Raw genomic sequence first — 13076 nt, forward strand, 5'->3', positions numbered from 1 at the left:
CTTTTTAATCATTAAGTTCAAGGCCACTGTGTTGGGTTTTTGTTTTTAGAAGAGACGGTCCAGCAGACAGGTGAAGAGAAAGCGCTACACTGAAGACCTGGAGTTCAAGATTTCTGATGAGGAGGCAGATGATGCAGATGCTGCTGGGAGGGATTCCCCCTCCAACACCTCGCAGTCAGAACAGCAGGTTAGTGCCAGATTTGTGGGATTTATGGATGCAATTTAAAGATGGACTGGAAATTTCATTGCTGCAATCTGAGGAGTGCAGTGGAAGCATTGTACTTTCAGCAAGGGAACATCCACCTAATGTTGGATAATGTGCTATGGGAAATACGTTGTTTAGCAGTATCTTTTAAAAAGCCCTGTTCACTGCAATTTATTTTTATATAGGCCTGTGATATGTAATTTGACACAATTTTGGAGAATTAATGGTCTATGCTGAGGAAGAGCCAGAGTTAAAATATAAGGAGGCTGAATATACCTCTGAGAATTCAGTGCTGTGGCTTCTGGGACTTTAATAAACCACTCAAGCTTGTCTCCTGCTGTTAGGCACTGTGAGAACCCCTTTATGAAATTACTGCCTTGTAGTACCCAGCAGGGTGTACTTTATTCTCTGTGCAATGTAAATGATGGATAAAACAGTTTGTATAAAATATGGGTAGTGTAGGATTGATCATTATAAAGATCTTTTTTAAAAAAACAATGCTTTTTCCTTACCATTACTGTACTTTAGTTAACAAACTGATAACCCGTTGAAAAGTGTATTAAATGCACCTTTGCGTTTTATTTGGTAATTTTTTCTATGTTAAGTTGTTACATAATGTTTTATGTGACCTCCATAGATAAAAGATGCCTTCTGTAGCAGAATGATGAGTATCTTTACCCCATGGGTATAGATGAAGAGAAGTTGTGGCCCGGCGCGGTGGCTCAAGCCTGTAATCCCAGCACTTTGGGAGGCCAAGACGGGCGGATCACAAAGTCAGGAGATCGAGACCATCCTGGCTAACATGGTGAAACCCCGTCTCTACTGAAAAAAAAAAAAAAAAAAAAAAACACAAAAAACTAGCCAGGCGACCTGGCGGGCGCCTGTAGTCCCAGCTACTCGGGAGGCTGAGGCAGGAGAATGGCGTAAACCCAGGAGGCGGAGCTTGCAGTGAGCTGAGACCTGGCCACTGCATTCCAGCCTGGGCGGCAGAGCGAGACTCCGTCTCAAAAAAAAAAGAAAAGAGAAGTTGTATTTTTGACTGCTAACATGTAGAAATTATTTTGTCTTGGTGGCTAGAATTTCTGATTGCTCTCTAGCTTTAGGGACCCATGATTAAACCATATAATCATGAAGTAGTAAGCACAAATCTTCCTTTTGCCTTTCAGTAGAGTGAGATTTTTGTTCCTTTCAGTCATGTTTCTCGCTGATAACTTTGTGCCCAGTGACTTAAAAGGTGTGGAGGTGGTAGCAAAAGGGAATGATTTTGTGCTCTTATAGCTTGAGATGAGATGTTTTCTATTTGGATTGATTCACAGGACGGTTTTTTTTGTTTTTTTTAAGGAATCTGTTGATGCAGAAGGCCCCGTGGTAGAAAAAATTATGAGCAGTCGTTCAGTAAAAAAGCAGGTGAGTGCCATTTGGAGTGATTAAAATCTGTGAGGTGTATGCAACTCTTACAGGATTGTTGGCTTTGTAATTTTCTTTTAAAATTCTAATATTGTAAAATAAAACTTCTAGTAATAATTCTAATCCTGTCTAATTTGTTAACCCAATATGAATCTTTGGGATATTTGACCCCAAATGAAATTAAAATGTATCAAGCAGTCAGTGCTTTATTACACCATTTAGAGTGAACTAGAAACTCAAAAGTCTCCAAATAAATGTATGGGACTTTCAAAGTTGTAGACTGCCTTTTTCATAAATATTATTCATAAAAATCAAAACATGAATTTACTTCTAATCTCTCTTAGGAAGGTTTTCCCACCTCTTTCATGTTAGGATGGAAATTCTGTCATTTTAGCAAGTAGGTGTTTTCTCATATGTATTGTAACATTTTCTCATATACAATTATTCATTTCTTTCTTACCAGTGCAAAAGTGAAATACAGGTCTGTTTTCAGTGCAATTTTAAAAAATAGTTTTGACTTAGTACTTCAGAGTTATTCAAAGTTTCTGTTGATCTGCAAAGGTGAGCTCTAAGTATCTGTCACTAGTCTGATTGCTTTGTCATTAAGGTACTCATATGCTCTTTAACAGAAAATGCCAGTGACACCATGTTTTCTTTTACTGATGAAAATTCCCTGTTTTATCCACTTCCGTTCTTACAGCCCACTTTGAGAAAATGCTTTGCTTAGTTTGAATAATTACATAAACCTGCAGGTGCATTAGGTATTACAACATGCAATTTTTCGTGTCTCTAGGAAGGAGTCTGCTTTAGACATAGGTGTTTGTGTCGCAGCTTCAGTCGTTATCGATTCCACACAGTTCTTTCTCTTCATTTGTTTTCAAGGAGGGTGGAACTACAACTTCATGTTTCAGCATGTAAAACAAACTTCAAAAAATTAAAAAATAAAATATAAAGACATAGTCTAGCTACGAACTCCTGGGCTCAAACAATTTTCCTGCCTTGGTCCCCCAAAGTGCTGGAATTACAGGTGTGAGCCATAGTGCCTAAAGTTGTTTATTTTTAGTAAAATGTATACAAAGTATCTCCCAGTAAGAGAGCTGAGGAATGGAGGATTTACAGGACTCAGTGAGGTCCTATAATAAAGTGAGATCCCAGGCTTATCAAATAGGAAACCATTACCATTCAAATACTGCTATTGAGTGATCCTTGAACATATTATTGCACCAGCAGGTAAACTTCTCTTTACTTTCATTTTAATACTGTTTGCTTTGCTGTCGTGTGATTCAAAGTATGAATTTTCATCGGAATATGTATCTCTAGTTTGTAAGAAAACAAGAGCAATATGTCAAGGTGTTTTCCAGTTAAGTATAGGGGATACGGTGTATGGAGTGACTGGCTATCTTGGTGACTTTTTGAATGTGAAGGTTTCGTGATGAATGAAATGATAAAATCTCAGCCAAATTTCCCACCTGCTCAAGTAGAAACAAGCACTATTTAACTCATTAGAAGGTTGCATTTTTGTCCTACTAATGACTCTAGAACTACTAATTTATGAATTGTAGATATATGGTAAAATTTAAATACTTGACATGGTTTGAAGGACAATCCCCTTCACTGAATTGAAGTGACTTGTTTGAGTAAATAGCATGTCGTTTAGATGGGATATATTAATTTTCATTCAATTGATAGTGCTTCAGCAGGCATACTCAGCAGGTTTAGGGGTTGCAAATTATAATTAGCTCTATTATTCAGAGCTACTTAGACTATACATTATGTAGAACATTGCTTTTTCTTTCTGTTTTGCCCACTTTAGGGTTTTTGTTTTCTTTTCCTCTTTAGCTACCCTTTAAAGATAGGTACCCATGATTTAGGAATAGATACTGTTAACCATTTACTGTCGATTGGGTTTATCTTATCATAGGAGATTAAAAATCACTGTACAGGAGGGTGGATATTTGTTGAGTTGGTGAATTTGAAGCTGGAGAAAATTAATGGAAAAAATTCTTCTGGAAGGGAGATATGCTTTGAGGTATGATTTAAAATAAAGAAGAGATGTGGAGCTCATGGAATTACTTGTCAGTTACTGGTATTTCTTAAAGGGCAATAAAAAAGCGTTAGAAGGTACTAAACATTAACAGGTGCTAACTTTTTAAACTGCTAATGTTCTCAAAGTAGGTAGTTTAGTTATCACCTTTAATAACATTGGAAGAAAGTGTTGTGAATAGAAACAAAAGGAAATTTGAGATTTTTTGTGGATTCGATCTGTGCCTGCTGGTCTGTTTCTTATTACCATGAATAATTTAATAATTGGCTGTGAGAAGGTGTCTTTATCTCTGCCAGGCAGCACTGTAGAAACTGGCTATGAGCTCTGCATGGTGTTGACACAGAGTAGAGACTCCATGTTTTTCAAAGTCAGTTGACCTCATCACTATGGCCTGAGAAGCATCATGATCCATTATGATGGAGTTGTGCAAACATAAAACTCACTTGGCAGAGGCACCCTAATTCAGCACCTCATATTAAATAGGGGTGGCTCAAGCATTTATGTTGTTCTAAACCCAGGTTAATGTCTATGACACCTAGTTGCATGAGGTAGTTGGTGCCTATTTGAATTTTGAGGTAGATATATGAGTAGATACTTGGATTGTATAAAGGCTAATTATTTTGTTTTCCTTGTTTAGTCAGCCTGTAGCTGTTTCTGCTTTGAGCCATTCATCTTTGGAGAATAATTCAAAGATTTTTTTTTTTTGTATCAGAAGGCCAAAAGTAGTTTTAAAAGTGAATTGTGACTGTATTCCCCAAAATTCTTTATTTTTCTTTAAGTTAACTATAGGACATATTTTCAGAGTGTGTGTTTTAATTCTTTAGTTGAGCCTCCTAGAGTGTAAAGAAGGCAAAACTCTTAATCTCATCCGTTATTATGTCCTTGTTGTTTCCCTAAGTGAACTGTGATTTGGTGTCTCTAGTAAAGTAATAACGGTAGGTTGGGCCAGAAGTCAAAAGGGATTCATACCCATGCCTTATTGATAACTTTATTGAGGTGCTTTTTCATTCTTTTGTGTATTATTTAACAAAAAAAAATTTTTTTTCTCTGTAGTTTAGTTTCTTGACTATGACTACTTAATTTAGTAGTAGGATGCATAGAAAAGGCCTAAGTTAGGCCTAGACTCTGGGTGGCTATTTAGAATCCAAGTGGCTGGAGAACTCATTTATTGCCTTCTCAACATTTCTGGTTTGTTTGAACAGTGGGACAAGTATGGCTTAGTATGTTTGAAACTTTAAATTTCATATGAATAATAAGGATTTCCGTAGACTAATTTTGGCACTAATGAAAAGGTGTATACATTTCTCAGAAAAATTCTGTTTAATTCATAATATTACTGGATTCTCAAATTTAATGGTAGCTGCTCAAGAAATAAATCTGAGTGTTGTGTGTATATGTGTGTGTATGTATGGGAATAGTGCTGTGACTTAGTTATTCGTTGCCTATGCCCATTGTAGAATGGCTTCTGAAAATGGGGCTTAGAGGTGAGAGGTTTTGGGGTGGGGGCTGTTTTAAGCTGTCATCAGAGGCTGGTCAAACTGCCTCCCATTTAGTAAATAATTGAAATGATGTTTCTGAGGGCTTATGAATTCACACACTTTTGTTAAATTGTTTTACTGTTAAGTAAAAGAAAAGAGGTCAGCATGATCATATTTATATGAAAGAAACAGTGAAAAACAGCTCTATTTATAGTTTTAGGGGCAAGAAGGTGGTAATCCAATATGTGTGGTCCGTTAAACAGAACAAAGTGTTGTGTTCTGAAACATCCTAAAGATAACAAGCCCTGAGACAATTCTGTACCAGCTCCTGGTGCTGCTAAATGAAGTTTCAGAACCTAGTTGGTTCCTCCTAGGCAGCCCTAGACTCTCTTGTCAGGCATCTTCACAGCAGGTTCCCAGAGGAATAGCTATCATGACAAGAAAATGGGTAGTAATGAGAGTTGGGGACAGATGGCTATAAGAGTCAGAGCTTTCTGGGAACAGACTTGAGACAGAATAAAAACTGTCTTTACTGTTCAAGATTTGATCCTGTATGTTTTGGTGCCCACTTAGAATTATGGGATGATGAGACCATTTAGAATGAGAAGGAAAGGGACAGTATGGGAGAAAAGATGAGATAGAAGAATCAGGAGAAATAATAAGAGCATAGACATGATAAATCTTGTTTATGATTTATAACATATATCAGTTATATAAATGATACATAGTTTTGAAAATGCCTTCAAAATTGAAAAAATATAATTATTATCAGAAGGGCAAAAGCTCAGACATTTGAGTTCCATGCTTGATTTGAATTTCATGGTAATGCTGTGTGAAGAATCAAAGGATCTAGTTTCATCCTTGCTTCTCTTTTTCCCTGATCATCTACTATCTTTTTGTCTTTCTGCTGGAGTGTCTGGTTCTATATAAAGATAATATGTCTTGAAATGGGAGGCCGGGTGCCGTGGCTCAAGCCTGTAATCCCAGCACTTTGGGAGGCCGAGGCGGGCGGATCACGAGGTCAGATCAAGACCATCCTGGTGAACACGGTGAAACCCCGTCTCTGCTAAAAATACAAAAAAAGCAGGGCGTGGTGGCGGGGCCTGTTAGTCCCAGCTACTCGGGAGGCTGAGGCAGGAGAATGGTATGAACCTGGGAGGTGGAGCATGCAGTAAGCCAAGATTGCACCACTGCACTCCACCCTGGGCGACAGAGAAGAGCAAGACTCCATCTCAAAAAAAAAAAAAAAAGAAAGAAAAATAAAAGAAAAAGAAATGGAAGTAGAATGGGGAAATATTAAGACTAGAGAAAAAAGTAGGGTGGGTCTTGGATGGATTGCCACTTGAACTTGATAGTATTTATTTACAAATTAATTCCATGTTCCATTTATGTTGCTGGTTCTTGAAGCCATCCAACAAACATTTATTTTTATTTTGGATAACTAAAAGTCTATGACATAGAAGTTGTTCTGAATATATTGGTTTAAAATAATGCTTTATAGTTATCACCTTTCATAGATCCATTAGGGCACAACCAGATATTAATAGATATTGACCACTCCTGCATGTCCAGACTCCTTCTTGATGATTTCTAGACAGGCCAAAACTACTTAAAATATAGGTTTAGCTGGGTGCAGTGGCTCATGCCTGTAATCCCATCACTTTGAGAGGCCGAGATGGAGGGATTGCTTGAGCCTAAGAGTTTGAGACCAGCCTGGGCAACATGGTGTAAAACCCAGCCTACAGAAAATACAAAATTAGCTGAGCATGGTGGTGTGTGCCTGTAGTCCCAGCTACTTGGGGAGGTGGCAGGGAGGCGCAGGGGTTGCTGAGGCAGGAGGGTTGCTTGAGCCTGGGAGGTTGAGGTTACGGTGAGCCATGTTTGCGCTGCTCCACTCAAGCCTGGGTAACAAAGCAAATCCTATCTCAGAAAAGAAAGAAAAAAAATTAGGTTTAACTGTTATAAGTGAGAGTTTCAAAGAAAAGTTTAAGTTCACAATCTTTGAAAATAGTTTGAAGGTTAGAGATTGAGGGGACAGTACCTTTGAACAGATCTGTGCCCGTCTGTTATCCAGTAGAAGCCTTTGCTCTTTCGTTTGTTCTTTGTCATGTTCCTACTTGCCTTGATTTTCTTCGAAGCATTTTGGAGGTGGCTGAACAGCCATACATGACCCTCGAGGCAGGCTCGGGGTCTCTTGTAAGAGTATAAAAGCAATCCCCAAACACCTGTAAGTGGTGTTTATATTTTAGATCCCTGATTTATCTGATCAAATGTTCCAGAAGGAAATTACATATTATGACTTGCTTAAGAGCCTAAAACCAAAAGGGGAATAAAAAGAGATGCCTAAAATATCATCTGAACATTAACTTCTGCATACACTACAGCAGGTAGGATCAAGGGAGATATTATAGATAATCTTACTACTGAAAACTCTTGATTTGGCTGACATGTATCACAATTTTAACCTTACCTAAATGTAGTATTTGGAGTGTTAATTTTATTTGGCTGCTATGTGTGTGAGACATCATGTCTGAGAGATTTTAATTGTACCATTGAATGAAACTATGAATAGTGATGCACTGAAATTATAGCATAAGAACAAGATTTAGTTTTATATGGTTTCTTGTTTAGAGTTATTAAGTATATGGAGAAATAAATGTCTTTTAAATATTTTAAAACATTACAAAACCCACAATGTAAAGTTGCCATGAGGCAGCCAAAAATAATACATATGGCATTCAGGAGAGCAGTTGCTAATTGGCTGCTGCCTGAGAAAATGGTACACTTGGCGTCTACTTAACACTGTGGGTTTGGCAGAAAGCCAAATTTGGGGTCAGGTTGTTGTGAATGAAGCTGCATGTGGTTAGGGAGGAGTTAAAGTGATTCATGTCTTAGAAGCTCTTGCACGTTGGGCAGAGGTGCGTGCATGGGCCTGAGCATGGCAGTCTCCGTGGCCCTGGCCGCCTCCCAGCTCACAGTGTGATCATCTTACGTGAAGGGTCTGTGCTGCTCTTCTCAGTCCTGTTTTGCGCTCATATGGGAGTAAATCATTACTTTTAAAATGTTGTAGTAGATAGTTTTAAGTATGTGCCTGAAATTTTTTTTTTGTTGCAGAAGGAATCTGGAGAGGAGGTAGAAATTGAGGAATTCTATGTGAAATACAAAAACTTGTAAGTAAATTGTGATTTTGTTTTTATTGGGGGTCTATATTTTCCAAGTAGTAAACAACCAATTGTTTTTTTTTTAAGTTGGGGAATTAGGAAACTTTGGTATGATTTCTTTAGTCATCGTGGCCTGGGACGCCATTTTTTAACCAACTTCGTATGTTTGATATTTTGTGAATTTTTCTGGAAAATGTATAATTGGTGTAAAAGTTGACTAACTTCTGTATATAATCAATAAGTATTTTTTTTAGAGAGGATAAAAACTACTACAATAATAGAAAAATGAATAAAGCAGTATTTCCCTGTCCTCTGATCATGAATTCTACCCTGTGGGGCTACACTTCGTCCCTTCACCTGTGCAGAGGGTGCAAGGCCCTAGAGACAAGAACTCTCCTGTGGAATGAAAGTTCTACAGAACCATGACATCACTCCGGTTCTAAAATGCAATGAGCTATAGCTTTATCTATTTTTGTTTGTTTTTGATATTTATTTAGTAGATTTGAATTCATAACTAAAAATCTGAATTGAAAAACACAGTGAGTTGTTGTCCTTGTAGATTCTGTTGTAAGCAGTACACCTGGCCCAGACAGACATTGCGATGAGCTAGGGTGTTTTCAGAGTCAGTAATCATTGTGCTGAAGAAGACTGAGGCCATTTTGTAACCTAAATAACAATCACAGAACAAGGACAAAATGTTCATTGATAATGTAAACATTAAATTTATTTTTTTTACCCCTTTTAAGACAAAGAACTAAACCATCATATTAATACATTCTTAGGGCTTTAAAGAGAGGCTTTTGTGAGTTGCTGTGAAAACAGCCTCAGAAAATTTACCCCACCCTAGAAAATGAAAGCATCAGGTGCCATGGGTTTTCTATCATTCTCTCTTGTTGTAGTTGGCACTGTTAATAAATTGATGCACTTCTGAAGAAGCTGTGAGTAAAATCTTTTATCAAGTAAAAAGATAAATCTCTATCAGTTTTATCATGAGAGTTCAATGAAATACAGTCTGACAATTTTAAAAATGCTCGGAAAATGTTAACTGTCGTCATTCTTTTGTCCTCAGAGCATGTCAGTTTACACATGTGGAAATTATGCCTACAACACGATTTCCTATGGTAAGGAGGAGGTAAATTAAGTAAACCAGAGGGAGAGAGTTCCCTTGTAGATTTACCAAATTGAAACAAGAGCAAAGGAGTTCAAATATCAATCACCAAAATAATGGTACTACCAGAGAGACCTCCAGATCAGTGTGTGACAGTGAGGCTTGAGCTGCCTCCTTCCAGTCAACCTGTTAGTGACCCCAGAGATGGGCTCTGAGTTCCTGACCAGGTGGCACTGCCAGACCAGGAGACTCTAGCCCTTCTCAAAAGTCATTTGAGATGAGGTAAAGGGAGTTTCGGAGAAAAACAAAAATAGCTTTTCTGACTGTTGTTGAGAGCTAAGAGAAGTTAAGATTTCCATAAAACTACGAGTTTTTGTTAGCCTTATATTTGTACACAATTTCACATTTATAGAAAAATTGTAAAAATAGTACAAAGAATTTCTGTTTTTCTTTTTATAGTTAATATGTATCTTCTGGAAAGGTACTTTAAGACTTAAATATGGTAATGGTTGCGAAGGGGTGATTTACTAATTCCATCATTTCTTCTACATTGATTGGTTAGGTTTTACTGTACGGAAGAGCTTTACCCTCTTGTCCATTTGTTAATTTATAGCTGAGCGGACTTGTGGCTTCTCATTTTATTCAAGGGATTATAACCCTTTACTGTTGTAGTATTTACTTTGCCCACATTGTACCAGATTTGGCCAGTGGGAGCCCCTTCAGACTGGCTCTTCTGTCCTTTTGCCTTGTCTTCATTTTTCTTTGAACACTTTCTTGCTTTCTGGCACCAGAGGATGTTCCAGGCTCATCTCGTAACTTCCCTGTTTTAGTTATGGAATCAGTTACTTCTCCAAGAAGGCTTGGTTGTTTTCAGTGAACGGGGGCCACTGAGAAACCAAGATTTGGGCTTTAGGTGTGTTCCTTGTTGCTGAGGAATTGTTGCTTCTAGTGCCTCTCGGTGGATGGGACTGGGAGAGTGTACACGTGTATGTGTGTGTGTGTATGTATGTCTCTGTGTGTGTATATATACATATATCAAGTTACACACTTATCTGTTTATTATATACACACACATATTTACCTACCTCTCCAACACAACAGCAAAAACAATGCCTATATATTGATACTTACAGTACTATTCCAGCAGCTCAGAGTTCGTTCTCTCCTTTCCCCTTTAATATTAGTAATTCTGTTCTTCAACCAGAGTAAACCTGGCTCTTTTATTTTTTATATTTACTTTTTTGTCAGTCCTAACATATATAGGAAGTGATTTCAGAATTACTAGTCCATATTTCTGTGAAAAAGAAGCCTATATTTGCTTAGTTTTTTGTCTTTAATTTGAGGGCATAGGGACTAAAACTTTATCCAAAATTTCCTTGGGCTGGTTATTCTCTTTTCCTACCCCACAAGTGTGGTTTGTTACTTATTTCAGGCGTGCCCAGTCCCCAGGCCGTGGATCAGTACTGGTCAGTGTCCTGTTAGGAACCTGGCCGTACAGCAGGAGGTGAGCGGCAGGCAACTAAGCATTACCATCTGAGCTCTACCTCTTGTCAGATCAGCACGGCATTAGATTCTCATAGGAACGTGAACCCTATTGTGAACTGTGCATGCGAGGGATCTAGGTTTTCCACGAAACTAGTCCCTAGTGCCAAAAGGTTGGGGCCTCATGATTTATTTGATACACAGTGTGTTTCCTTAGTTTTGGTTTGTATTTGTATTCCATTTTAGCCCCTGCATGTTGATTTTTATTGTTTTTCAAGTTTGTGAAATATTAATATGTTACAAAAGTTAGAACTATACACAAAAGAAGCGTAGTCCTCCCTTCCTTTCCACCCCAATTCCTGCTTGCTTCCTTACTAATCCCAGGTTTATCCTTTCTATAAAATTTGTCATGAGCATGCAGGTATGATTTCCTCTTCTTTCTTACAGAAAAAGAAATTGGTGTACTGTTAGTATAGTTTTGTGCTTTGCTTTTTTTCACACCACATTCTGGAAATCACTCTACCTCAGTTCATAGGGGTCCTCCTCATTCTTTGTTTCAGCTGTATAGTATTCCATTGCATGACTGTGCCATAACCATTCAACTAGCCTCCTGGGTATGTGGGTGTGTAAGTGGCTTCTGATGTTTTCCAATTACAGATAATGCTACAATATATATTCTCATACATATCTCTATATTTTCAAGTTGTTGGAGGCATGGCTTCCAGGTGAATTCCCAGAAGTGGGTTTGTTAGATACAAAAGGCAAACATGTATGTATTTTTGAGAGAGATTGCCAAATTCCCTTCCTTCAGATTGTATGAATTTGTGTTCCTGTCAGAAATGTATACGAACACCTATTTCCCCACAATCTTTCTAATATAGTGTGCTATTTTACTTTTTAATTTTTGTAAGAAATTGTATTTCAGTTGAGGTTTTAATTAACATTTTCTCTTACTGTGAATAAGAACACCTTTTCATAAGTTTAATGGCCACTTTTTACATCTTGCTTTGTCAGTTGTCTGTGTCTTTTGCTCATTTTCTGTCATGCTCTTCTCAACTTTTAAGAGCTCTTTATATATAAGGGATATTAATTGTTTATCTGGGTTGTAACTATCTTTTCTCGGTTTCAGTTGTCTTTTGACTTTATGGTGTTTATTGCATTGTCCATTACAATTTTTTGTACAGTCAGATTTATTAGTTTTTTTCTTTTATTGTTTCTAGCTTTCGTGTCATAGCTAGAAAGCCTTTCCCTATATCCAGATTACAGAGGAATTTGTCCATGCTTTCCTTGTGGTTTCATTTTATCTATTTAGGTGCCTGATCCATTTGGTGTTTATTCTTGTGTATTGTGTAAGTCATGGCTCTAAATTAATTTTTTTCAATTGTTGTTCTAGCACCATTATTAAAGAGGCAATTTTTGGCCAGGCGCAGTGGCTCATGCCTGTAATCCCAGCACTTTGGGAGGCCAAGGTGGGCTGATCATGAGGTCAGGAGCTTGAGACCAGCCTGGCCAACATAGTGAAACCAATCTCTACTAAAAATACAAAAAATTAGCCGAGCATGGTGACAGGCACCTGTAATCCCAGCTACTCGGGAGACTGAGGCAGGAGAGTCACTTGAACCTGGGAGGCAGAGGTTGCAGTGAGCTGAGATCGCACCACTGCACTCCAGCTGGGTGACAATGTGAGACTCCATCTCAAAATAAAGAAAGAAAGGGAAAAAAAGAGAGTCCATTTTTGACTCAAGTGATTTGAGATTCAAACTTTATTATGTCCTAAAATTTTTTTTATTTATTTTATTTATTTTTAAATTTTTCTTTATCTGTACTTTATGCCTTTGAACTGCTTGTCTATTTATAAGCCAGTATCACACTGTTTACTTAGGGAGTCTTTATAGTGTGTTTTAGTATCTGGTAGATCTATTTCCCTAGTAGCTTTTCTATTTTAATGTTTTCCCGGATATTCTTGCATGTTTATTTTTATATATAAAAGTTAGTATTGTTTAGCCCCGTATAAATGCCTGTTTGCATTTTATTTATTTACATTGTGTTAAATTTACAATTGTATGATGTATGATGTTGAGTTACACAGTGTGAAAATGATGTCTTTTCAGTGGTCCAGTTCTACTTTTGTGTCTCATAAGAGTTTTAAATATTTTCTTATACAAATTTTACACATTTTTAATTAAATTTA

The 13076-nt window shown here is 37.4% G+C and overlaps 1 protein-coding gene across 7 annotated transcripts in view; it reads left to right on the top strand.

Annotated features, from left to right (window-relative positions):
* Positions 1 to 13076, top strand: part of CHD7 (chromodomain helicase DNA binding protein 7) — a 189163-nt gene that overhangs the window by 121810 nt on the left and 54277 nt on the right. For 6 of the 7 annotated variants that reach the window (XM_023222342.2, XM_023222347.1, XM_023222346.1 and 3 more), the window contains 3 exons: positions 50 to 187; positions 1547 to 1612; positions 8249 to 8304. In XM_023222342.2, coding sequence (XP_023078110.1) covers positions 50 to 187; positions 1547 to 1612; positions 8249 to 8304 — 260 coding nt within the window. Of the gene's footprint in view, positions 1 to 49; positions 188 to 1546; positions 1613 to 8248; positions 8305 to 9364; positions 9417 to 13076 lie in introns of those variants that run through there. The other variant, XM_023222348.1, reaches the window with a different exon arrangement.

The sequence above is a fragment of the Piliocolobus tephrosceles genome, chromosome 7 (genome assembly GCF_002776525.5).
Source record: "Piliocolobus tephrosceles isolate RC106 chromosome 7, ASM277652v3, whole genome shotgun sequence".
NCBI classification, from domain to species: Eukaryota; Metazoa; Chordata; class Mammalia; order Primates; family Cercopithecidae; genus Piliocolobus; species Piliocolobus tephrosceles.